This window comes from Salmo salar, chromosome ssa01 (genome assembly GCF_905237065.1).
Source record: "Salmo salar chromosome ssa01, Ssal_v3.1, whole genome shotgun sequence".
Classification (NCBI taxonomy): domain Eukaryota; kingdom Metazoa; phylum Chordata; class Actinopteri; order Salmoniformes; family Salmonidae; genus Salmo; species Salmo salar.
In genome coordinates this window covers 157,311,716-157,336,930 of record NC_059442.1, presented here as the reverse complement: position 1 = coordinate 157,336,930, position 25,215 = coordinate 157,311,716, and the positions used below count along the sequence as shown (strand labels likewise).

The following is a 25,215-nucleotide window of genomic DNA, read 5'->3' as shown; positions in this document are numbered from 1 at the left end:
TAGGAAATGTTAGGATAATAGAGGCATGTTAGGAAATGTTAGGATGATGGAGGCATGTTAGGAAATGTTAGGATAATAGAGGCATGTTAGGAAATGTTAGGATACTAGAGGCATGTTAGGAAATGTTAGGATGATGGAGGCATGTTAGGAAATGTTAGGATAATAGAGGCATGTTAGGAAATGTTAGGATGATGGAGGCATGTTAGGAAATGTTAGGATAATGGAGGTGTGTGTGTGTGTGTCGTACCTCTACGTCACCCACTGATGCAGTGGTCTTCTTGGCCAGACTCTCCAGCTGTTTAGAGACCACCTCCCACCGACTTTGCTCAGAGCTGGTTACCTGGGAAAAGTCAATCAACCAACCGACCAATCAACCAACTAACTAACCAATCAACCAACCAACTAACCAATCAACCAAGTAACCAATCAATCAACTATTTACTCAACCAACTAACCACTCAACTAACCAACCTAGTAACAAATCAATCATTATGCCAGCAAATCAATCAATCAGTTAACCAACCAACCAACCAACCATTCTATTGAACCAGTCAATCGACAAATAAAGTATCAATAAATCAATCAATGAACCCACCGATCCAGTCTTGATGAGGCTTTCTGGTGAGCAGGGCATCTTAACTAAGTCACTGTGCCACACATGACGTCCAGAATGAGGTTTCAATGTCCTTTTATGGTGGAACTCATTCACCTGAATAGGGAGGTAGACAGAGACATGAATGAACACTGAGAGACAGCAATGATTTCAACAATCCAGTTCACTCTCAGGCGCTTTAGATGGAAGCTTTTTTATTAATCTGCACTGTTTAATCATGCAGAGGGGGAGGTGAAATGCTTCAAGTTCCTTGGCGTCAATCTGAAATGTCAATCTGAAATGGTCCACCCACACAGACAGTGTGGTGAAGAAAGCGCTGTTCAGACATCTACCTTCTCTTCCTCATTCTCTCCATAATCAATAACAAAGAAAGACACCACACACAGTTATTCAGACCAGACAGAGCGATGCCAGAGAGTCTTACATGTATGAGGACGTTGTGAGTTCTGCTGAAGGACAGCGGCGCCAGCTCCACGTGACACTGAGGGACTTTCTTCAGCTCAGAGAGAGAGCAGCACGACCTCTTCTCCTCCTCATCCCTCACTCCTTCTCTCGTTCCATCCCTCTCGCTTTCCCACCCTATATCCATCGCTTCTTCCCTCACCCCCTCCATCTCTCTTTCCCTTCCTCCATCCCTCTCTCTTTCCCTTCCGCCATTCCTCTCTCCTTTGCTCGCTCCATCCCTGTCTCTTTCCCTTCCTCCATCCCTCTCTCTTTTCCACCCTCTATCCCTCACACCATCCCTTGCCCCATCCATTTTTCTTTCCCTCCCTCCATCCCTCTTTTTCTCCCTTTCTCCATCCCTTTCTCTCTCACTGTCTCCGTGCAGTGATTTGGCGACCGGAGTGTTGTCAATATCGACCAGGTTTCCAACAGGGAACTCGCTGCTTGGGCGGCGTTTGACCTCCTGACCCCTGTCCTTGTCCTCCATGGGGTCGCCTTGCTGCAGAGCAGCTTTCATCTGGGAGCTGTGGTTGTTATGACCTGCTATTCCTAGAGAGAGACAGAGAGACAGGAGGACACAGGATGACAATTTGATGCTGTATTTGATAGCTGTAGGTGTCACGTCCTGGCCAGTATAAGGTTAATTGGTATTGTAGTTTGGTCAGGACGTGGCAGAGGGTATTCGTGTTATGTGGTTCGGGGTGGTGTGTTTGTTGAAGGGGCATTTGATTGAAGTATTCCGGGGTTTTTGGGCACTGTTTGGTTTTCATGTATTCTATGTTTAGTCTAGTGTGTCTGTTTCTATGTTTGGTTAATTGGGGTTGGGACTCTCAGTTGAAGGCAGGTGTTGTCTATCTGCCTTTGATTGAGAGTCCCATATATTAGGGTGTGTTTGTGTTTGTTATTTGTGGGAGATTGTTCCGTGTTAGTGTATGTCAACATTTCAGGATTGTCAGTTTATCGTTCGTTCTCTTTTGTTATTTTTGTGTTCATTTTGGGAGTGAATAAATGTTGCGTTTTGGTCTACCTTTTCAGACGACGATTTCGCAATATCGTCAGAAGACGAAGATAAGTGTGACAGTAGGACCTTTTAGTATAAGTTGATGTTATTTTAATCAATCAAATAATCAATCCATCAAACTTTATTGTCCCCAGACTAAAATTTGGTTTGTGAGCATCGGTAAAATGATAGAAATAGTCCATACAAAAGTTAGGAAAGTTAAGAGTTAGTATTTAAGTAAAGGGCTTTGTTTACACAGCGAGACCAATTCTGGTCTTCTGTCCAATTAGTGGAAAAAGATCTCATCTGATTGGTCAAAAGATCAGAATTGGCAAAAGATCAGATTTGGGCCACCTGAATAACTCGCAGATTTAGTATTTCCAACCCACCTGTAGTGGAGATCTTGGTCCATTCTCCTTTAAGGAGGTCTTCTACTTTCTCTCTCAACTCAGACACAGACTTACTCACATCTCCAAAGTACTGAAGAGGAAAGACAACGATGCTGGGCAAGACTGAAGATACACTGGGACTAGAGAGAGGCTGATAACTCTGGAGAGAGAGAGAGAGAGAGAGAGAGAGAGAGAGAGAGAGAGAGAGAGAGAGAGAGAGAGAGAGAGAGAGAGAGATTTACATTACTGTAACTTCATATTTTTTTTTTTTTTATTTTTTTTTATTTTTTTTTAAACCTTTATTTAACCAGGAAAGGCTCATTGAGATTTAAAATCTCTTTTTCAAGAGCGTCCTGGCCAAGATAGGCAGCGCCAAGTCATTACAAAAATTAGACAAACAACATGAAAAACTACAAGTAATCTAGTAAAAACCATAAAATTAACAAAGAATATAACAAAATCAAAAACAGCAAATTAAAAACATTGACAGGTCAGGGAATCAGTCTCAAGATCATTCATCAGTGATTTAAAAATATATTCATATCATGTATAGGTCTAACAAGACAGTATAGCTACCTGAAGGAAATGGATGTGATCCTCTGTGTGTGAGAGCTGCTCCAGCTCAGCATCTCTCCTCCTCAGCTCAACTATCTCCTGCTCCAGTTGCTCCAGGAGTCCTTCAGCTCGACTCACTTCAGCCTTCTCCTGGGCTCTGATCAGCTCCTTCACCTCGGAGCGCCTTTCCTCCATGGAGCGGATCAGCTCAGTAAAGATCTGATCACTGTCCTCCACGGCTGCATCTGCAGAACGCTGTTAGGAGAGAGAGAGAGCAAGAGAAAGAAAGAGAGAGGGAGATGAATAGAATGAATAGAGAGAAAAGGACAAAATAGTGAAGGCTCCATGTTATCAGTCTATCCTCTCTGTAACTAGGAGCCCAGACAGCCTGTTCCTAGGGATGGCCTTAGCCTTTTGGAGGCCCTAAGAGAGATTTGCTTGGGGGTCTCCCCACCTCGCGGGTAAAACATTTTAGTGACCCCCTCTTGACGGCAGAGAGAAAATGTTTCCTTTTTAAAGTACATTTCCTGCAATTCTACACATTTAGCCATGGTGTGGAGATACATTTTTGCAGTTTAAAGCTAATTTCCTGAAATTCTACACATTTTGACTTATACCATGAGAGTGAAAATCAGTTGGGGCCCCTGAAGGTCAAGGCCCATGGGCAGGTACCCTTCGTGCTCAATCGGTAATTTGGCCATGATAACTACAAGTTTAGATAGCTGGCTAGACTAACTTACCAATCTAAAAATGTATTGCTGACATGGCTAATTGAGTGACTGTCAGTGACTGACATAACAAGAGGAAAACTGCTGATACACAACCACATTTCAAAATTGCAACTTGTGTATTCTACTAACTCTCTAACTCTCAACAGGAAGTTCAGAACCTGGCTGAGTCCCTCAAACATTTTCAGGGGGGGGTTGGGGCCCTAAGCGACAGCTTATGTTTCTTATGCCTAGTGCCGGCCCCGCCTGTTCCCCACAGGGGGACTCAGAAGTCTGATTGGAGAGGGCCTCTCCCTCACTGGCTGACTGGAGGAGGGAAGTAAAATGTGCATCTCCTCTGGTCAATAATAATACTCACCTTAAGACACTCCACAGCATGTTGGATCTCCTTCAGCACCTTCTCTCTCTCCTGAACTCTCTGCTGGACCTTCTGCTGACTCATTCCCAGCTGACTCTGTGGAGAAACACTCTTCATTGAGCTACCAAGTTTTATATGTCCATTAGTTACAGCAATTAAAAGGGGACCATCACGCTCTTCCAAAAGTTTGGTTGGTGTGAAAATCCCGTAGGTACCTACATACTGAAGAACGCTAAAATGCTGAAACGTCTGTCTACGTTATACCTGATGCAGTGAAAATAAAAAAGTAAAATGAAGCAAAGCCATATGTGTGGACCCATCCTACTGTTTTTCTAATGTGTCCACACACGACCAGTATAAGTGTTATTTGTTATTGTAGTTTGGTCAGGACGTGGCAGAGGGTATTTTGTTTATGTGGTTCGGGGTGGTGATTTATGTAGTAGGGTGTTTGATTTATTATTTCCGGGTTTTGGTCTATGTTCTATGTTTTGTATTTCTATGTTATTTCTGGTTTGTGGTATTTCTATGTGTAGGTTAATGGGGGGTTGGACTCTCAATTGGAGGCAGGTGCTTTCTCGTTGCCTCTGATTGAGAGTCCTATATATGGGTAATTGTTTGGTGTAGTGTTGTGGGAGATTGTTTCTTGTTTTGCCTGTGTGAGCCTGACAAGACTGTTTTGTTGTTCGTGCGGTCTTCATTTTGTTATTTTGGTGTTCTCATTATTTAAAATAAATAACAAGATGAGCATCCACATTCCTGCTGCGTTTTGGTCCTCTATTCCCGACGACAGCAGTTACAGTAGGGATGAAAATCTGGAGAAAGTCCATTTGGAAAAGTATATGATCTATATTGTTAGGGCTCCGAGTGGCACAGCGGTCTAAGGCACTGCATCTCAGCGCAAGAGGTGTTACTACAGTCCCTGGTTCGAATGCATGCTGTATCACATCCGGCCGTGATTGGGCGGCGCACAATTAGGCTGTCATTGTAAAAAAATAATTTGTTCTTAACTGCCTTGCCTAGTTAAATAAAGGTACAAAATATATATATATTGTTGATTGTTAAAAAGGCCAGTTCTCTCAACCAAACTGTGTTCTCACCTACATCACATGTCAATCACCACAGTACACAGTCACCACAGCACAGTTACTACACAGTTACTACACAGTGTCATGACGTTTGCCTCTTTTGGTACAGGGAGGACAGTTGACCCCTCCCTTTTGCACACAATCCACCCTGTGTGTAAAGGGTCGTAAAAACTCTAAAATTCCAGGAGAGTCTCTGGCCACATGGCCCATAGAGAGACACAGGAAATTCTTCCAACTCATAGAATTGGAGAGCCAAGCGACATTTTGTGTTCTGGAGAAGGTATGGAAGATTGGTGAAGAATCCAGCTACGAACTGATCCGCTTAGTACAATTTTGTGATACTCAGAAGAGACAATATAGCCATATTACCATAAAACTGTTTATATAATAGCATCATAATGGTTGTATAGAATGTATTAATAAGGATAAAGCTTTTGTAAGACATTGAGATGCTATGTACTGATGTAATGTGATAGAATTGTATTTCTGTAACCAAATCTAACTCAGTCATAGGCACGCCCCCAGGGACCCATACAGAACCAGGCGTCATTTGACAAGCTGTTCTATGGGCACTATAAAACACCCCCGGATTTACATTTCTTCAAACCAGGCCTACACTCCGTTGGCTAATAGGTTTTACCTTCCAATTCCTCTACTGAAAGTGAACCATACCACGTGGTTAACTTTTAGACTATCGATACTGACAGAATAAGAACAAGTCTTTGATATTAATTATTAGTCTGCAGCTAAGTAAATTATATAATTGAACGCGAAGACCAACGAAGCAACCATTCGATGACGACATTAATGAATGTCGCTCTGAAAGATCCATTCTAACCGAGAGAGAGAGAGAGAGAGAACGTGGACAAAACTCCCCAACAGAACTACTCTCCAACAAGAATCAGAACGACACACTGAGCGTAAATATATATTGATTGCAATTGTTCCCGAATGAGTGAGCCTTCAATTGTCAATTGTTAATATTAAATCACCCTGTGTAACTTCTCAGCCGACCTTTTATGATCCATTGTTCAACAGGCCGACCTGCCTGTTTAGCCAGTAGGGCACATTCCGATACCAATCCTTTGTGACGATAATGACTGTTTGTATGTTTTTCTGTTAATTACTTAGTGTAGTAAATAAATGATTTTAAGACAATTGATGTATGGATGATTTTAGTAAAGACTGGGTTCGTGCAGATACAACAATTTACGACGTTTTGGAATGAGACTGGACTAGAGGTAAATACACCAATTAAACTAGAAGATAATAGAATATAATATTATAGTACAGGAAAGTTATATTAGGAAAATTATAGCTTTGTAATCTGAATATTCTCCTTGGTGCCCCGATCTCCTAGTTAATTACAATTAAACGATTAATCAGTTTAATCGCGTGATAATAATTACAGGGAGCTAATTGATAAACATATCTTCCGTTTAATGGTACCCCCAAAGACACGACAACAGTCACCACAGCACAGTTACTACACAGTCACCACGGCACAGTTACTACACAGTCACAACAGCATACAGTTACTACACAGTCACCACAGCCCACGGTTACCACAGTCACCACAGCCCACGGTTACTACACAGTCACCACAGCACACGGTTACTACACAGTCATCACCAGGGTTGTGTATGTTACTTTCTAAAAGTAATCCATTACAGTTACTAATTACCTGTCCAAACTCAGTAACGTAATCTGATTACATTCAGTTACTTTTAGATTACTTTCCCCTTAAGAGGCTTTAGAAGAAGACAAAAATGTATGTTACCAATTGAACGACATCTATTGCAGGATAAATCAATGTTAAAGTTTACATAGCTGGCCATATACGGATGTTACATTTTACTTTATGGGTTGGTTATGTTGGCTTCTTCTAACCCATCGCTTTCTACTACATATAATAATACGCTTAAATTATATCTTTACATTAAAAACCAAAGTCTATCAGAATTCCAGTCATTCCAATAAATGTTATACCCCTTGATCTTCAAAAATAAGACTTGGAAATATGGAAGTATAGATTAGCCAAATTGTTTTACCTGATCATAAACCGAAATCTAAAGACTTATCAGCCAGCCCTATTCTGTTGTTTATGATTTTGTTATCATGGAGGACTGATTGGTCTCATTGATTCTAGTTGAAAAATAAATGCTGTGCTCATGGAATTGCATGCTTTGAGCATTACTGAAAAGTGCTATTTACATGTGTAACAAAACGGTCACCCCACTTCTGTTTAGGTAAGAAGCTGAGGGATTGGCCTGGAGAAATGGAACCACTCTCAGATTAATAGACAAAGCTATGGATGCAAGTACTGACCAGCCATGATATCAACATTCCTGTGGCGGTCCTCATGAGAGCCAGTTTCATCATAGCGCTTGATAGTTTTTGCAACTGCACTTTCAAAGTTCTTGAAATGTTCCGCATTGACTGACCTTCATGTCTTAAAGTAATGATGGACTGTCATTTTTCTTTGCTTATTTGAGCTGTTCTTGCCATAATATGGACTTGGGCTTTTACCAAATAGGGCTATCTTCTGTATACCACCTCTACCTTGTCACAACAAAACTGATTGGCTCAAACACATTAAGAAGGAAAGAAATTCGACAAATCAGATTTTTACCAAGGCACACCTGTTAATTGAGATGCATTCCAGGTGACTACCTCATGAAGCTGATTGAGAGAATGCCAAGAATGTGCAAAGTCCAAAAATGGATGTAGCAAATACAGATTGCCTCTTTAAGTCTAGCAAAAGTGTGTCCATTAGGCCTATGGATGTTTTTTTATCAGCATGAATTAGATAGAGCAATAAAAGCCCCACTTTTATTCCAAAAGCTTTGATCCGCACTATGCAGCTGTTGCAAGAGAACATTTTTCACTGGCTGTCCACTGGTTTCAAAAACAATGATTGATAGGCAGCTTAAACTTCTTGATTTCAATCATTATTGGGTTCAAATAGACATTTAGATTTGTGAACAGCCATCCACAACAACCACAATCCGTAAGGCACAAATACAGTTGAAGTCAGATGTTTACATACACTTAGGTTGGAGTCATTAAAACTCGTTTTTCAACCACTCCACACATTTCTTGTTAACAAACTATAGTTTTTGCAAGTCAGTTAGGACATCTACTTTGTGCATGACACAAGTAATTTTTCCAACAACTGTTTACAGACAGATTATTTCACTTATAATTCACTGTATCACAATTCCAGTGGGTCAGAAGTTTACATACACTAAGTTGACCGTGCCTTTAAACAGCTTGGAAAATTCCAGAAAATGATGTCATGACTTTAGAAGCTTCTGATAGGCTAATTGACATCATTTGATTCAATTGGAGGTGTACCTGTGGATGTATTTCAAGGCCTACCTTCAAACTCAGTGCCTCTTTGCTTGACATCATGGGAAAATCAAAAGAAATCAGCCAAGACTTCAGAAAAGAAATTGTAGACCTCCACAAGTCTGGTTCATCCTTGGGAGCAATTTCAAAACACCTGAAGGTACCACGTTCATCTGTACAAACAATAGTACGCAAGTATAAACACCATGGGACCGCGCAGCCGTCATACCGCTCAGGAAGGAGACGCATTCTGTCTCCTAGAGATGAACATACTTTGGTGCGAAAAGTGCAAATCAATCCCAGAACAACAGCAAAGGACCTTGTGAAGATGCTGGAGGAAACAGGTACAAAAGTATCTATATCCACAGTTAAACGAGTCCTATATCGACATAACCTGAAAGGCCGCTCAGCAAGGAAGAAGCCACTGCTCCAAAACTGCCATAAAAATGCCAGATTACGGTTTGCAACTGCATATGGGGACAAAGATCGTACTTTTTGGAGAAATGTCCTCTTGTCTGATGAAAGAAAAATAGAACTGTTTGGCCATAATGACCAGCGTTATGTTTGGAGGGAAAAGGGGGAGGCTTGCAAGCTGAAGAACAACCGTGAAGCACGGGAGTTGCAGCATCATGTTGTGGGGGTGCTTTTCTGCAGGAGAGACTGGTGCACTTCACAAAATAGATGGCATCATGAGGCAGGAAAATAATGTGGATATATTGAAGCAACATCTCAAGACATCAGTCAGGAAGTTAAAGCTTGGTTGCAAATGGGTCTTCCAAATGGACAATGACCCCAAGCATACTTCCAAAGTTGTGGCAAAATGGCTTAAGGACAACAGTCAAGGTATTGGAGTGTCCATCACAAAGCCCTGACGTCAATCCTATAGAAAACTTGTGGGTAGAACTGAAAATGCGTGTGCGAGCAAGGAGGCCTACAAACCTAATTCAGTTACACCAGCTCCGTGTCACATCCTGACCAGGTAAAAGGGTCATTTGCCATAGTAGAATGGTCAGGGCGTGGCAGGGGGGTTGTTTTGTGTGTTTTGGGGTTTGTTGGTTTCTAGGGGAATGTGTTGTAGTTTTCATTTTATATGTTTCGTTTTCCAGGTTTGGCCGAGTATGGTTTCCAATCAGAGGCAGGTGTCTTTCGTTGTCTCTGATTGGAAGCCATACTTAGGCAGCCTGTTTTCCTTTGGGTTTTGTGGGTGGTTGTTTCCGTATAGTCGTTGTACCTTACGGAACTGTTGTTTGTCGTTTGGTTATTTTGTTCAAGTGTTCTCTCAAAATAAAAGAAGATGAGCACTATACACGCTGCGTCTTGGTCTGTTCAAAACGACGCCTGTGACAGAACCACCCACCAAAAGAAGACCAAGCAGCGTGGGAGGAGGTACATCGCGTCGTGGACCTGGGAGGAAATCCTGGATGGGGCAGGACCGTGGACAAGGCCGGGAGAGTATCGCCGCCCGCTGGAGGAGATAGAGGCAGTGAAGGAGGAACGGCGTTACTGGGAGGAACGGCTGGAACAGCAGGAGGAGGCTGAGAGGCAGACAATTTTTTTGGGGGGGGGGCATACAGGTAGTTTGGCTAGGTCAGGGGGGAGCCCTGACCTAACTTCCCGGGTGTACAGGAGAGAGCCGTGGAGCAAACCGGAGCCAAGAAAGGAGTCAAGCGCCGAGTACGACGCGAGATTCCGGGAAATGGTGCTGGCGGAAAGGGCACTGCGGAGCGGGCGTACAGAGGGGCGAGAAATGCATTACGGGGTAGTGCGCACTATCTCGCCCATCCGCTCGCACAGTCTGGTGCGGTCGGTACGGGCTCCGCAGTGTTGCCGTGCTAGAGTTGGCACTCAGCCAGGAAGGAGTGTGCCTGCTCAGCGCATCTGGCCGCCAGTGCCTGCTCAGCCCTCATTCCCCAGCACAGCCCAGTTCGCCCTGTGCCAGCACTCCGCCTGTGCCAGGCTACAGTGACAATCCAGCCAGGACGGAGTGTGCCAGCCCTGAGCTCCAGACCTCCGGTGCGCCTCCACGGCCCAGTGTGCCCTGTGCCTGCTCTGCGCACCCAGTCTCCTGTGCGTCTCTCCAGTCTGGTGAGACCGGTTCCAGCTCCCCGTTGGAAGCCTCCAGCAATGATCAACGGTCCGAAGCCTCCAGCGATAATCCAGGGCATGAAGCCTCCAGTGATGATCCATGGCCCGGAACCTGTAGGGTTAATCCATGGCACGAAGCCTCCAGTGATGATCCATGGCCCGGAGCCTGTAGGGATGATCCATGGCACGAAGCCTCCAGTGATGATCCATGGCCCAGAGCCTGTAAGGATGATCCATGGCACAAAGCCTGCAGTGATGATTCCATGGCGCGGAACCAGTAGTGATGATCCATGGCACGGAACCTACGGCGAAGCTCCTCAGCCTGGAGCCTCCAGCGACGCTCCTCAGCCCGGAGCCTCCAGCGACGCTCCTCAGCCCGGAGCCTCCAGCGACGCTCCTCAGCCCGGAGCCTCCAGCGACGCCCCTCAGCCCGGGGCCTCCAGCGACGCCTCTCAGCCCGGGGCCTCCAGCGACGTCCCTCAGCCCGGGGCCTCCAGCGACGTCCCTCAGCCCGGGGCCTCCAGCGACGTCCCTCAGCCCGGGGCCTCCAGCGACGCCTCTCAGCCCGGGGCCTCCAGCGACGCCTCTCAGCCCGGGGCCTCCAGCGACGCCTCTCAGCCCGGGGCCTCCAGCGACGCCTCTCAGCCCGGGGCCTCCAGCGGCACCTCTCAGCCCGGGGCCTCCAGCAACGCCCCTCAGCCCGGGGACTGTCGTGGACGAATCAGAATTAGTTGGGTAACATAGATAATTAAGATGTTTTATTAGTATAATAAGCTTATTTGAGGTACTTGTCATTAGAAAGTGTCCATTGGACTCTGGTGTCTTTTCAGTTGCACGTCTACCTTAGCTGGGGCTCAGACACTTGGGGCCCAGAGAGGGGAGAGGCCAGACTTGTCGTCATGGGAATGTGTCTTTACTTATTCTTAAACCATGTGAAGGGATGGCGTGATTAATGGGGAACCAATGACTTGTCTCCACAATGTCTGTGAGCAAGTCACTCCCTCATTTTCTTTATTGTGGGGAGGATTAAGGCAGTAAATGGACCCTTGTATGTCCTCTCTTAGATCTCACACTTATCCTGTGATAATATATGGCCTAGAGGCTCACTCCCCCCAGTGAGCCTGTCCAGGAGTGGGGTCAAGAGGGGGTTTGCTTGAGATGGGAGTATCTAGAGTTGACAATTGATATATGCCATTGGATGAAATAGTTCTGTTCAATACCGTACCAGGGAGGGACGGTTCTAAGGAGACCAGATACTGGGCTATACCATTAATCCTGTTGACCAAGCAGTTACTGTCTGATGTGTTTTATGGATATCTGTCATACAAAACGTAACCTTTGTGAACTGTTACTAAGTATCTGTGGTTTGTCAATGTACGTTGAAGGGGGTATCGTTGCTATAAAAGATCCCTGTAGCAATTCTGTAATCACCTTCCTGGTTCATTCGAGAGAATGCATTATTGGGGGTCAAGAACTTTTGCAAAAGTATCTTAATTAAGTATTAAAGATGTAGTTTTAACTCGGACTGGTGTGTTTGTAACTCTTCATTTGGTAATGCAGAAATTAGCCACCACAGGACTCCAGCGACGCCTCTCAGCCCGGGGCCTCCAGCGACGGTCTGCAGCCCTGAGTCTTCAGCGACGGTCTGCAGCCCAGAGTCTTCAGCGACGGTCTGCAGCCCAGAGTCTTCAGCGACGGTCTGCAGCCCAGAGTCTTCAGCGACGGTCTGCAGCCCAGGGCCTTCTGTGACGGTCTGCAGCCCAGAGCCTCCGGCGGGGGTTGGCAGCGCAGAACGGGGGCTACACCCGGAGCCAGAGCCACCTCCGTAGCTGGAAGATTGGCGGAAGGGTTGGGTGTAGCACAGGAACCGTCATAGACGGTGGCCACCCTCCCTTCCCTCCCTTTAGGTTTGGGGTTGTTTTTGTGGGGGTTTTGTTTGAGGTACAGTCGGGGTCTGCACCTTCGGGGGGGTGGGGGGGGTTACTGTCACGTCCTGACCAGGTAAAAGGGTCATTTGCCATAGTAGAATGGTCAGGGCGTGGCAGGGGGGTTGTTTTGTGTGTTTTGGGGTTTGTTGGTTTCTAGGGGAATGTGTTGTAGTTTTCATTTTATATGTTTCGTTTTCCAGGTTTGGCCGAGTATGGTTTCCAATCAGAGGCAGGTGTCTTTCATTGTCTCTGATTGGAAGCCATACTTAGGCAGCCTGTTTTCCTTTGGGTTTTGTGGGTGGTTGTTTCCGTATAGTCGTTGTACCTTACGGAACTGTTGTTTGTCGTTTGGTTATTTTGTTCAAGTGTTCTCTCAAAATAAAAGAAGATGAGCACTATACACGCTGCGTCTTGGTTTGTTCAAAACGACGCCTGTGACACTGTCAGGAGGAATGGGCCAAAATTCACCCAACTTATTGTGGGGAACTTGTGGAAGGCTACCCAAAATGTTTGACCCAAGTTAAACAATTTAAAGGCAATGCTACCAAATAATAATTGAGTGTATGTAAACTTCTGACCCACTGGGAATGTGATGAAAGAAATAAAAACTGAAATAAATCATTCTCTCTACTATTATTCTGACATTTCACATTTCACATAAAATAAAGTGATGATCCTAACTGACCTAAGACAGGGAATTTTTACTAGGATTAAATGTCAGGAATTGTGAAAAACTGAGTTTAAATGTATTTGGCTTAGGTGTATGTAAACTTCCAACTTCAACTGTAGCTAAATGAGAGAGCAGCAGTGTGATTCACATCAATGCGCTATGTAGATATCAATAAAAAGTAATATCCGTATCGCAGTAGACTACACCACTGCTGTCATCCTTACCTCCAAGTGTATATTCAAATTGGATAATCTTTGGATGCCGACAGCAGTCGCACAATTGGAAGACATAACTTGGACTGTAGCCTATAATAACCTATTCCTGCTCTTTTCCCACGATTCATCAAACACATTTGGTGTGTCATCCTAGTGGACTCTGACTTGTGGACAGACAGTTACTACACAGTCACTACAGCACACAGTTCCTACACAGTCACCACAGCACACAGTTACTACACAGTCACCACAGCACACAGTTACTACACATTCACCACAGCACACAGTTACTACACAGTCACCACATTACACAGTTCCTACACAGTCACCACAGCACACAGTTACTACACAGTCACCACAGCACACAGTTACTACACAGTCACCACAGCACACAGTTACTACACAGTCACCACAGCACACAGTTACTATGCAGTAACCGCAGCACAGAGTTACTACACAGTCACCACAGCACACAGTTACTACACAGTCACCACAGCACACAGTTACTACACAGTCACCACAGCATACAGTTACTACACAGTCACCACAGCACACAATTGATTGGATGATTATGGTTTTTAGCTCCACAATGAAATAGGGTGCAGGCCAGGCAGCAGGCTGTTAGCCAGCCTGCCAGCTTAGTGGAGTCTGCCACTAGCACAGTCAGTGTAGTCAGCTCAGCTTCCCCCATTGAGACCGTGTCTGTGCCTCGATCTAGGTTGGGCAAAATTAAAAATGGCGGTGTTCGCTTTAGCAATCTCACTAGTATAAAGACCTCCTCCATTCCTGCCATTATTGAAAGAGATTGTGATACCTCACATCTCAAAATTGGGTTACTTAATGTTAGATCCCTCACTTCCAAGGCAGTTATAGTCAATGAACTAATCACTGATAATAATCTTGATGTGATTGGCCTGACTGAAACATGGCTTAAGCCTGATGAATTTACTGTGTTAAATGAGGCCTCACCCCAGGTTACATTAGTGACCATACCCCCGTGCATCCGGCAAAGGCGGAGGTGTTGCTAACATTTACGATAGCAAATTTCAATTTACAAAAAAAAACAACAATGACGTTTTCGTCTTTTGAGCTTCTAGTCATGAAATCTATGCAGCCTACTCACTCACTTTTTATAGCTACTGTTTATAGGCCTCCTGGGCCATATGCAGTGTTCCTCACTGAGTTCCCTGAATTCCTATCGGATCTTGTAGTCATAGCAGATAATATTCTAATTTTTGGTGACTTTAACATTCACATGGAAAAGTCCACAGACCCACTCCAAAAGGCTTTCGGAGCCATCATCGACTCAGTGGGTTTTGTCCAACATGTCTCTGGACCTACTCACTGCCACAGTCATACTCTGGACCTAGTTTTGTCCCATGGAATAAATGTTGTGGATCTAAATGTTTTTCCTCATAATCCTGGACTATCGGACCACCATTTTATTACGTTTGCAATTGCAACAAATAATCTGCTCAGACCCCAACCAAGGAGCATTAAAAGTCGTGCTATAAATTCTCAGACAACCCAAAGATTCCTTGATGCCCTTCCAGACTGCCTCTGCCTACCCAAGGACGTCAGAGGACAAAAATCAGTTAACCACCTAACCGAGGAACTCAATTTAACCTTGCGCAATACCCTAGATGCAGTTGCACCCCTAAAAACTAAAAACATCTGTCATAAGAAACTAGCTCCCTGGTATACAGAAAATACACGAGCTCTGAAGCAAGCTTCCAGAAAATTGGAACGGAAATGGCGCCACACCAAACTGGAAGTCTTCCGACTAGCTTGGAAAGACAGTACCGTGCAGTATCGAAGAGCCCTTACTGCTGCTCGATCATCCTATTTTTCCAACTTAATTGAGGAAAATAAGAACAATCCGAAATTTCTTTTTGATACTGTCGCAAAGCTAACTAAAAAGCAGCCTTCGCAAATGGAGGATGGCTTTCACTTCAGCAGTAATACATTTATGAACTTCTTTGAGGAAAAGATCATGATCATTAGAAAGCAAATTACAGACTCCTCTTTAAATCTGGGTATTCCTCCAAAGCTCCATTGTCCTGAGTCTGCACAACTCTGCCAGGACCTAGGATCAAGGGAGATACTAAAGTGTTTTAGTACTATATCGCTTGACGCAATGATGAAAATAATCATGGCCTCCAAACCCTCAAGCTGCATACTGGACCCTATTCCAACTAAACTACTGAAAGAGCTGCTTCCTGTGCTTGGCCCTCCTATGTTGAACATAATAAACGGCTCTCTATCCACCGGATGTGTACCAAGCTCACTAAAAGTGGCAGTAATAAAGCCTCTCTTGAAAAAGCCGAATCTTGATCCAGAAATTATAAAAAACTATCGGCCTATATCGAATCTTCCATTCCTCTCCAAAATTTTAGAAAAAGCTGTTGCACAGCAACTGACTGCCTTCCTGAAGACAAACAATGTATACGAAACGCTTCAGTCTGGTTTTAGACCCCATCATAGCACTGAGACTGCACTTGTGAAGGTGGTAAATGACCTTTTAATGACGTCAGACCGAGGCTCTGCATCTGTCCTCGTGCTCCTAGATCTTAGTGCCGCTTTTGATACCATCGATCACCACATTCTTTTGGAGAGATTGGAAACCCAAATTGGTCTACATGGACAAGTTCTGGCCTGGTTTAGATCTTATCTGTCGGAAAGATATCAGTTTGTCTCTGTGAATGGTTTGTCCTCTGACAAATCAATTGTAAATTTCGGTGTTCCTCAAGGTTCCGTTTTAGGACCACTATTGTTTTCACTATATATTTTACCTCTTGGGGATGTCATTCGAAAACATAATGTTAAATTTCACTGCTATGCAGACGACACACAGCTGTACATTTCAATGAAACATGGTGAAGCCCCAAAATTGCCCTCGCTAGAAGCCTGTGTTTCAGACATAAAGAAGTGGATGGCTGCAAACTTTCTACTTTTAAACTCGGACAAAACAGAGATGCTTGTTCTAGGTCCCAAGAAACAAAGAGATCTTCTGTTGAATCTGACAATTAATCTGGATGGTTGTACAGTCGTCTCAAATAAAACTGTGAAGGACCTCGGCGTTACTCTGGACCCTGATCTCTCTTTTGAAGAACATATCAAGACTGTTTCAAGGACAGCTTTTTTCCATCTACGTAACATTGCAAAAATCAGAAATTTTCTGTCCAAAATGACGCAGAAAAATTAATCCATGCTTTTGTTACTTCTAGGCTGGACTACTGCAATGCTCTACTTTCCGGCTACCCGGATAAAGCACTAAATAAACTTCAGTTAGTGCTAAATACGGCTGCTAGAATCCTGACTAGAACCAAAAAATTTGATCATATTACTCCAGTGTTAGCCTCCCTACACTGGCTTCCTGTTAAGGCAAGGGCTGATTTCAAGGTTTTACTGCTAACCTACAAAGCATTACATGGGCTTGCTCCTACCTATCTTTCCGATTTGGTCCTGCCGTACATACCTACACGTACGCTACGGTCACAAGACGCAGGCCTCCTAATTGTCCCTAGAATTTCTAAGCAAACGGCTGGAGGTAGGGCTTTCTCCTATAGAGCTCCATTTTTATGGAATGGTCTGCCTACCAATGTGAGAGACGCAGACTCAGTCTCAACCTTTAAGTCTTTACTGAAGACTTATCTCTTCAGTAGGTCCTATGATTAAGTATAGTCTGGCCCAGGAGTGTGAAGGTGAACGGAAAGGCTGGAGCAACGAACCGCCCTTGCTGTCTCTGCCTTGCCGGTTCCCCTCTTTCCACTGGGATTCTCTGCCTCTAACCCTTTTACAGGGGCTGAGTCACTGGCCTACCGGTGTTCTTCCATGCCGTCCATGGGAGGGGTGCGTCACTTGAGTGGGTTGAGTCACTGACGTGGTCTTCCTGTCTGGGTTGGCGCCCCCCCCTTGGGTTGTGCCATGGCGGAGATCGTTGTGGGCTATACTCGGCCTTGTCTTAGGACGGTAAGTTGGTGGTTGGAGACATCCCTCTAGTGGTGTGGGGCCTGTGCTTTGGCAAAGTGGGTGGGGTTATATCCTGCCTGTTTGGCCCTGTCCGGGGTATCATCGGATGGGGCCACAGTGTCTTCTGATCCCTCCTGTCTCAGCCTCCAGTATTTATGCTGCAGTAGTTTATGTGTCGGGGGCTAGGGTCAGTCTGTTACATCTGGAGTATTTCTCTTGTCTTATCCGGTGTCCTGTGTGTATTTAAATATGCTCTCTCTAATTCTCTCTTTCTCTCTTTCTGTCTTTCTCTCGGAGGACCTGAGCCCTAGGACCATGCCTCAGGACTACCTGGTATGATGACTCCTTGCTGTCCCCAGTCCACCTGGCCGTGCTGCTGCTCCAGTTTCAACTGTTCTGCCTGCGGCTATGGAACCCTGACCTGTTCACCGGACGTGCTTGTTGCACCCTCGACAACTACTATGATTATTATTATTTGACCATGCTGGTCATTTATGAACATTTTAACATTTTAACATTTTGACCATGTTCTGTTATAATATCCACCCTGCACAGCCAGAAGAGGACTGGCCACCCCTCATAGCCTGGTTCCTCTCTAGGTTTCTTCCTAGGTTTTTGGCCTTTCTAGGGAGTTTTTCCTAGGGAGTTTTTCCTAGCCACCGTGCTTCTTTCACATGCTTTGCTTGCTGTTTGGGGTTTTAGGCTGGGTTTCTGTACAGCACTTTGAGAATATCAGCTGATGTACGAAGGGCTATATAAAAATAAATTTGATTTGAAATTTGATTTTTACAATACACAACATGTATTAGAGAGACTGAACTTTGGACTGATAAAAGAGCATTCAGAATGATAATGGGGTTTCAAATGCTCATAGACTTGGATAACTCAGGTTTCACTTTCATATTTCATCTGCTTTGGATCAAGTTTATTTGAACAATGTTACTTTTTCTTTCTCCTATTAAAAGTCTTCCTACTGTGTCTTAAATTCTATGTTTAGAATTGTTCTGGTCTAACCTGTATCTCAGTCCTCTCTGCTGCAGCTGACACTGTATCATGGCCTTTATGTTTATCCATCATACATTGATACGAGATCCACTGTTGATCGGTACGACAGTAAACCTCCAGCAGTTGGTCATGATGAGAGCAGATGTTCTCCTGTAGTTGTGCGGTGGCTTTGACCAGCTTGTGTTTCTTTAGTACAGGAACATCATAGTGAGGTTGGAGGTGAGTCTCACAGTAAGACACCACACACACCAGACAGGACATGAGGGCTTTCTGCTTTCTGGTCCCAGTGCAGTAATCACACGCCACATCTCCAGGTCCAGCATAGCACAGAGCAGGGGGAGCAGCCTGGAGTCCTGTCTTCTTCAGTGTCTCCACCACCTCAGCCAACATGTTGTTTTTCCTCAGAGTAGGCCTTGGAGTGAAGGTCTGATTGCACTGAGGACAGCTGTAGATGCCCTGGTCATCCTGATCCCAGTAGCCCTCAATACAGCTTCTACAGTAACTGTGTCCACAGGGAATAGCCACCGGCTCCTTCAGTAGATCCAGACAGACAGAACAACAGAACTGGTCTTTCTCCAGCAGAACTCCCTGCTGAGCCATTTAGACTGTTGTTGTTCACTCTCACACAGACAGACGACAGAGAGACTCAGATCAGTTTCGTTTCCTCAGAAGAGAGTTTGTGGGAGGGGGAGGGACTTCCTGGTTCTGCTAGAGGGTGGAGTTAGAGAAGCAGAGGGAGGAAGGGAGAGAGAGAGAGAAATGAGAGAGAGGGAAAACAAGATCCAGCTTACAGTTACTACACATTCACCACAGCACACAGTTACTACACATTCACCACAGCACACAGTTACTACACATTCACCACAGTACACAGTTACTACACAGTCACCGCAGTACACAGTTACTACACAGTCACCACAGCACACAATTACTACACAGTCACCACATTACACAGTTCCTACACAGTCACCACAGCACACAGTTACTACACAGTCACCACAGCACACAGTTACTACACAGTCACCACAGCACACAGTTACTACACAGTCACCACAGCACACAGTTACTACACAGTCACCACAGCACACAGTTACTACATAGTCACCAAAGCACACAGTTCCTGCACAGTCACCACAGCACACAGTTACTACACATTCACCATAGCACACAGTTAGTACACAGTCACCACAGCACACAGTTACTACACATTCACCACAGCACACAGTTACTACACATTCACCGCAGCACACAGCTACTACACAGTCACCACAGCACACAGTTACTACACAGTCACCGCAGTACACAGTTACTACACAGTCACCACAGCACACAGTTACTACACAGTCACCACATTACACAGTTCCTACACAGTCACCACAGCACACAGTTACTACACAGTCACCACAGCACACAGTTACTACACAGTCACCACAGCACACAGTTACTACACAGTCACCACAGCACACAGTTACTACACAGTCACCACAGCACACAGTTACTACATAGTCACCAAAGCACACAGTTCCTGCACAGTCACCACAGCACACAGTTACTACACATTCACCATAGCACACAGTTAGTACACAGTCACCACAGCACACAGTTACTACACATTCACCACAGCACACAGTTACTACACATTCACCATAGCACACAGTTAGTACACAGTCACCACAGCACACAGTTACTACACATTCACCACAGCACACAGTTACTACACATTCACCGCAGCACACAGCTACTACACAGTCACCACAGCACACAGTTCCTACACAGTCACCACAGCACACAGTTACTCTGCAGTCATCACAGCACACAGTTACTACAGTCACCACAGCACACAGTTCCTACACAGTCACCACAGCACACAGTTCCTACACAGTCACCACAGCACAGTTACTACACAGTCACCATAGTACACAGTTACTACACAGCCACCACAGCACACAGTTACGACAAATTCACCACAGCACACAGTTACTATGCAGTCACCGCAGTACACAGTTACTACACAGTCACCACAGCACACAGTTACTACACAGTTACCACATTACACAGTTCCTACACACTGTCACCACAGCACACAGTTACTCTGCAGTCACCACAGCACACAGTTACTACAAAGTCACCACAGCACACAGTTACTACACATTCACCACAGCACACAGTTACTACACAGTTACCACAGCACACAGTTACTACACAGTCACCACAGCACACAGTTACTACACAGTCACCACAGCACACCGTTACTACACAGTCACCACAGCACACAGTTACTACACAGTCACCACAGCACACAGTTACTACACATTCACTACAGCACACAGTTACTACACAGTCACCACAGCACACAATTGATTGGATGATTATGGTTTTTACAATACACAACATGTATTAGAGAGACTGAACTTTGGACTGATAAAAGAGCATTCAGAATGATAATGGGGTTTCAAATGCTCATAGACTTGGATAACTCAGGTTTCACTTTCATATTTCATCTGCTTTGGATCAAGTTTATTTGAACAATGTTACTTTTTCTTTCTCCTATTAAAAGTCTTCCTACTGTGTCTTAAATTCTATGTTTAGAATTGTTCTGGTCTAACCTGTATCTCAGTCCTCTCTGCTGCAGCTGACACTGTATCATGGCCTTTATGTTTATCCATCAGACAATGATAACAGATCCACTGTTGATCGGTACGACAGTAAACCTCCAGCAGTTGGTCATGATGAGAGCAGATGTTCTCCTGTAGTTGTGCGGTGGCTTTGACCAGCTTGTGTTTCTTTAGTACAGGAACATCATTGTGATGTTGGAGGTGAGTCTCACAGTAAGACACCAGACACACCAGACAGGACATGAGGGCTTTCTGCTTTCTGGTCCCAGTGCAGTAATCACACGCCACATCTCCAGGTCCAGCATAGCACAGAGCAGGGGGAGCAGCCTGGAGTCCTGTCTTCTTCAGTGTCTCCACCACCTCAGCCAACATGTTGTTTATCCTCAGAGTAGGCCTTGGAGTGAAGGTCTGATTGCACTGAGGACAGCTGTAGATGCCCTGGTCATCCTGATCCCAGTAGCCCTCAATACAGCTTCTACAGTAACTGTGTCCACAGGGAATAGCCACCGGCTCCTTCAGTAGATCCAGACAGACAGAACAACAGAACTGTTCCTTCTCCAGCAGAACTCCCTGCTGAGCCATTTAGACTGTTGTTGTTCACTCTCACACAGACAGACGACAGAACTCGAGCAAGTTCTGCTATGCAGGAAAATAATCCTGCAACAACTGGAAGTTAAAATTTCATGTGGATTATAATTAATGGACATTTTTGTAGGGGTTGACATTTTTGGTTAAGGGAAATCAATTCTTGGCAGAAAAAGAGTTATGAAATTAAGATCCTACATCTGTACTATTCAAGACAAGCTGACTAGTTCTGTGTAGATTTGAGGTTGTGAACTCACTGACAAGAAATTAAAAAGAACATGGTTCTCTTTTAGCGTTCCCAGGGGAATTGTCTTTGCAGAAGGTTCGTAATAATTTATTCAGAAAGAATCGAGTCTGGGTCCCAGGTCGGATGGACATGGTAAACATATATACTACATGACCAAAAGTATGTGGACACCTGCTTGTCAGACATCTCATTTCAAAATCATGGGCGTTAATATGGAGTTGGTCCCCCCTTTGCTGCAATAATGGTCTCCCCTCTTCTGGAAAGGCTTTCCACTAGATGTTGGAACATTGCTGAAGGGACTTGCTTCCGTTCAGCCACAAAAGCATTAGTGAGGTTGGACACTGATGTTGGATGATTAGGCCTGGCTCACAGTCGTTCCAATTCAACCCAATGGTGTTTGATGGGGTTGAGGTCAGGGCTATGTGCAGGCCAGTCAAGTTCTTCCACACCGATCTCGACAAACCATTTCTGTATGGACCTCGCTTTGTGTACGGGGGCATTGTCATGCTGAAACAGGAAAGGGCCTTCCCCATATTGCTGCCACAAAGTTGGAAGCACAGAATCATCTAGAAGGGCCTAGCCCGAACCATGAAAAACAGCATAGTAAGTCTGTAATGTAGGTTTTGATCTTGCAGCGGTGGAAACACCCTTTGAAAGTTACTGTAGAAATGGACCCCCCAGTCTCCGAGGGCATCGTTGTTATCCACAACTGGGTTGTGGGCGATGAAGTAGAGCAGATATAAGCCGCGACGTGGGAAGTGGTGGCCAAACTCAATATTACTGAGATCACTAATTGAGTTGAGGGTTGGGGGTCTTCCCAGACCAAGGCCAGTGGAAGCAGCAGGAAAAAGATGAATAGCAGGCCTTCTCTCCCCATGGTGAACCTGTTACAGAGCGATAGTATGACAGGCAGTGTTATCAAGATAAATTGATCAAATAAATGGTAGTTGAAAGTTAAGTTGAAAAAACGTGGAAATTGGGATATTGTGTGTGAACTATCCCAGATATTCATCAACTATTACAGACGTAGTATACTAATGTAGTTAACGTAAGTTCAGTAAGGCTAGTCTGAATGATTATCCTCACATTCTACTTTGATTCAGTAGTAGGCTACAACATAATTCACATCACATCCTTTATCATGGGCACAGCAGGAATTTATATCTGTCACGCTCGTCGACGGTGAAGGAGGACCAAAACGCAGCAGGCATGCGGTTGTTCATTTTGAACATTTAATTAAATCAAAACGAACACAAAAACAACAAACAAGAGAGCGAACGATCTACTGACAGTCTGCAAGGCACAAGGCTAACACAGAACAATCACCCACAAATCACACACACACCCTAATATATGGGACTCTCAATCAAAGGCAAATAGACAACACTTGCCTTCAACTGAGAGTCCCAACCCCAATTAACCAAAACATAGAAACAGACACACTAGACTAAACATAGAATACATGAAAACCAAACAGTGCCCAAAAACCCCGGAATACTTAAATCAAATGCCCCTTCAACAAACACACCACCCCGAACCACATAACACGAATACCCTCTGCCACGTCCTGACCAAACTACAATACCAATTAACCTTATACTGGCCAGGACGTGACAATATCTGTGATGTTTACAAATGTTCTCATCAACAGCACAGCATTATGTCACTCCTCCTCCTTTACTATCAATTAGCCACGTGCGAAATGTCAATCACCTTTACCCTATAGTCAATGAGCACAGCAGAATAATTCATCTTGAAGAAATGTATTCTTAACACTTGGAAATCAATCAATCTGCCATCATTAACACAATGATAAAATCAAATGATTTATTATTTAAATATTAAAAGTGCATGGACAACAGAGAAAAACAAATGGTGTAATTTGAGGCCATGTGGCGAACAATAATGCAGGCACTGGAGATAGGGGTATGAACATGTGGGTGGGCAGTTGGGGTGTATTCGATGTTTGTGTGCGTCTGTATGTTGTGGTTCGTATGTGTATGTTTGTAATTGTTTGGGGAAAAAGTGAATAAATAAAATATACTGTAGATATAAAATAATAATGGAACCTCACCACTCTTGCTAAATAACCTATGGGAATCCCTGTACGATGATCAGCTTGCTCTCCTCTCAACAACGGCCGTACATCTTGTGATGTATTTAAATGATTGTTTACCCCTGTTCTGTCTCTCGCTGTCTTGCAGCAAGTGTTACCGTCAACCCACCACCTCCCCACCCACCACCTCCCCACCCAGCACCTCCCCACCCACCACCTCCCCACCCACCACCTCCCCACCCAGCACCTCCCCACACACCGCCTCCCCACCCACCGCCTCCCCACCCACCGCCTCCCCACCCACGCCTCCCCACCCACCACCTCCCCACCCAGTACCTCCCCACCCACCACCTTCCCACCCAGCACCTCCCTACCCAGCACCTCCCCACCCAGCACCTCCCCACCCAGCACCTCCCCACCCACCACCTCCCCACCCAGCACCTCCCCACCCACCACCTCCCCACCCACCACCTCCCCACCCAGCACCTCCCCACCCACCACCTCCACACCCACCACCTCCCCACCCACCACCTCCCCACCCACCCCCACCAGCTGAAGTCCTGTAATTGGAACCTCTCACTATGAGCGGTGCGGGGGGTTTCCATGCCAGCTGCCCACCAAAGGGCTACTTGCCAAGCCAGCATCTGGCTCCGGGGGTAATCCTTCACAGACAAAGCCATCCTCTAAACTATTTTAAAAGTTTCATATTCATGTGTTGTCTCTGTTGTTTATTCAGTTAAGCCGTTTACTTGACTGGACTGATTTAACTTTGGTCTCTTACCTGGTCCTGGTGAACAATCTACCACTCTAGTGAGCCCAGTACTAGTAATGGGGTGGGGATCCCTATTCAATCCCAGCATGGGGCCTGTGTATATCATAAATAATACATAACAAATACAAAAGTAGTTCAGAATTCCGTTCTCCTTAAATAAACTCTACTTTATCTCCCTGCTTTTGCTCCTATCCTGCCATCTTCTTTAAAAAAAATCTACTCATGTCACTAAATGTTCCAATAGCTGAAAATCGGGTTGATCAACAACAACCTAGTTTAGTGGCAGATTATGTAAATGTGTATATGTACTGTACTATATTATGTACAGGTATATGCCTCTGAAAATGTGTATTGAAAACAGGGTTATAGTACAGAATAAGGGTTCTGCAACAGAACTAAACACAACAGCTAGCCTAGCGTCTGTCTGTCTCAGCCAAAGCTAACAGTACAGTCATCATTTCCAGACACATTCTGTATGGGTCAGGGGTCATCATAATGCTGATTGGTTAAACAATCTGTCCTTGGTTACACCGTTAGAGTGA

At 44.8% G+C, this 25,215-nt stretch overlaps 1 protein-coding gene across 4 annotated transcripts in view; it reads right to left on the bottom strand.

Moving 5' to 3' along the window:
• The window catches only part of LOC106594322 (uncharacterized), a 30,978-nt gene extending 9,341 nt beyond the window's left edge, over positions 1 to 21,637 (bottom strand). For 3 of the 4 annotated variants that reach the window (XR_006758500.1, XM_045692986.1, XM_045692994.1), the window contains exons 1-7: positions 21,005 to 21,637; positions 4,088 to 4,183; positions 3,023 to 3,256; positions 2,447 to 2,606; positions 1,038 to 1,606; positions 596 to 709; positions 248 to 340 (exon numbers count right to left, since the gene is read on the bottom strand). Coding sequence is in view for 3 of the 4 variants with exons in the window: in XM_045692986.1 (XP_045548942.1) it covers positions 248 to 340; positions 596 to 709; positions 1,038 to 1,606; positions 2,447 to 2,606; positions 3,023 to 3,256; positions 4,088 to 4,183; positions 21,005 to 21,595 (1,857 nt within the window). In the remaining variant the exon portion in view is untranslated. Of the gene's footprint in view, positions 1 to 247; positions 341 to 595; positions 710 to 1,037; positions 1,607 to 2,446; positions 2,607 to 3,022; positions 3,257 to 4,087; positions 4,184 to 18,407; positions 19,053 to 21,004 lie in introns of those variants that run through there. The other variant, XM_045692989.1, reaches the window with a different exon arrangement.
• Positions 21,638 to 25,215: the final 3,578 nt, after the last annotated feature.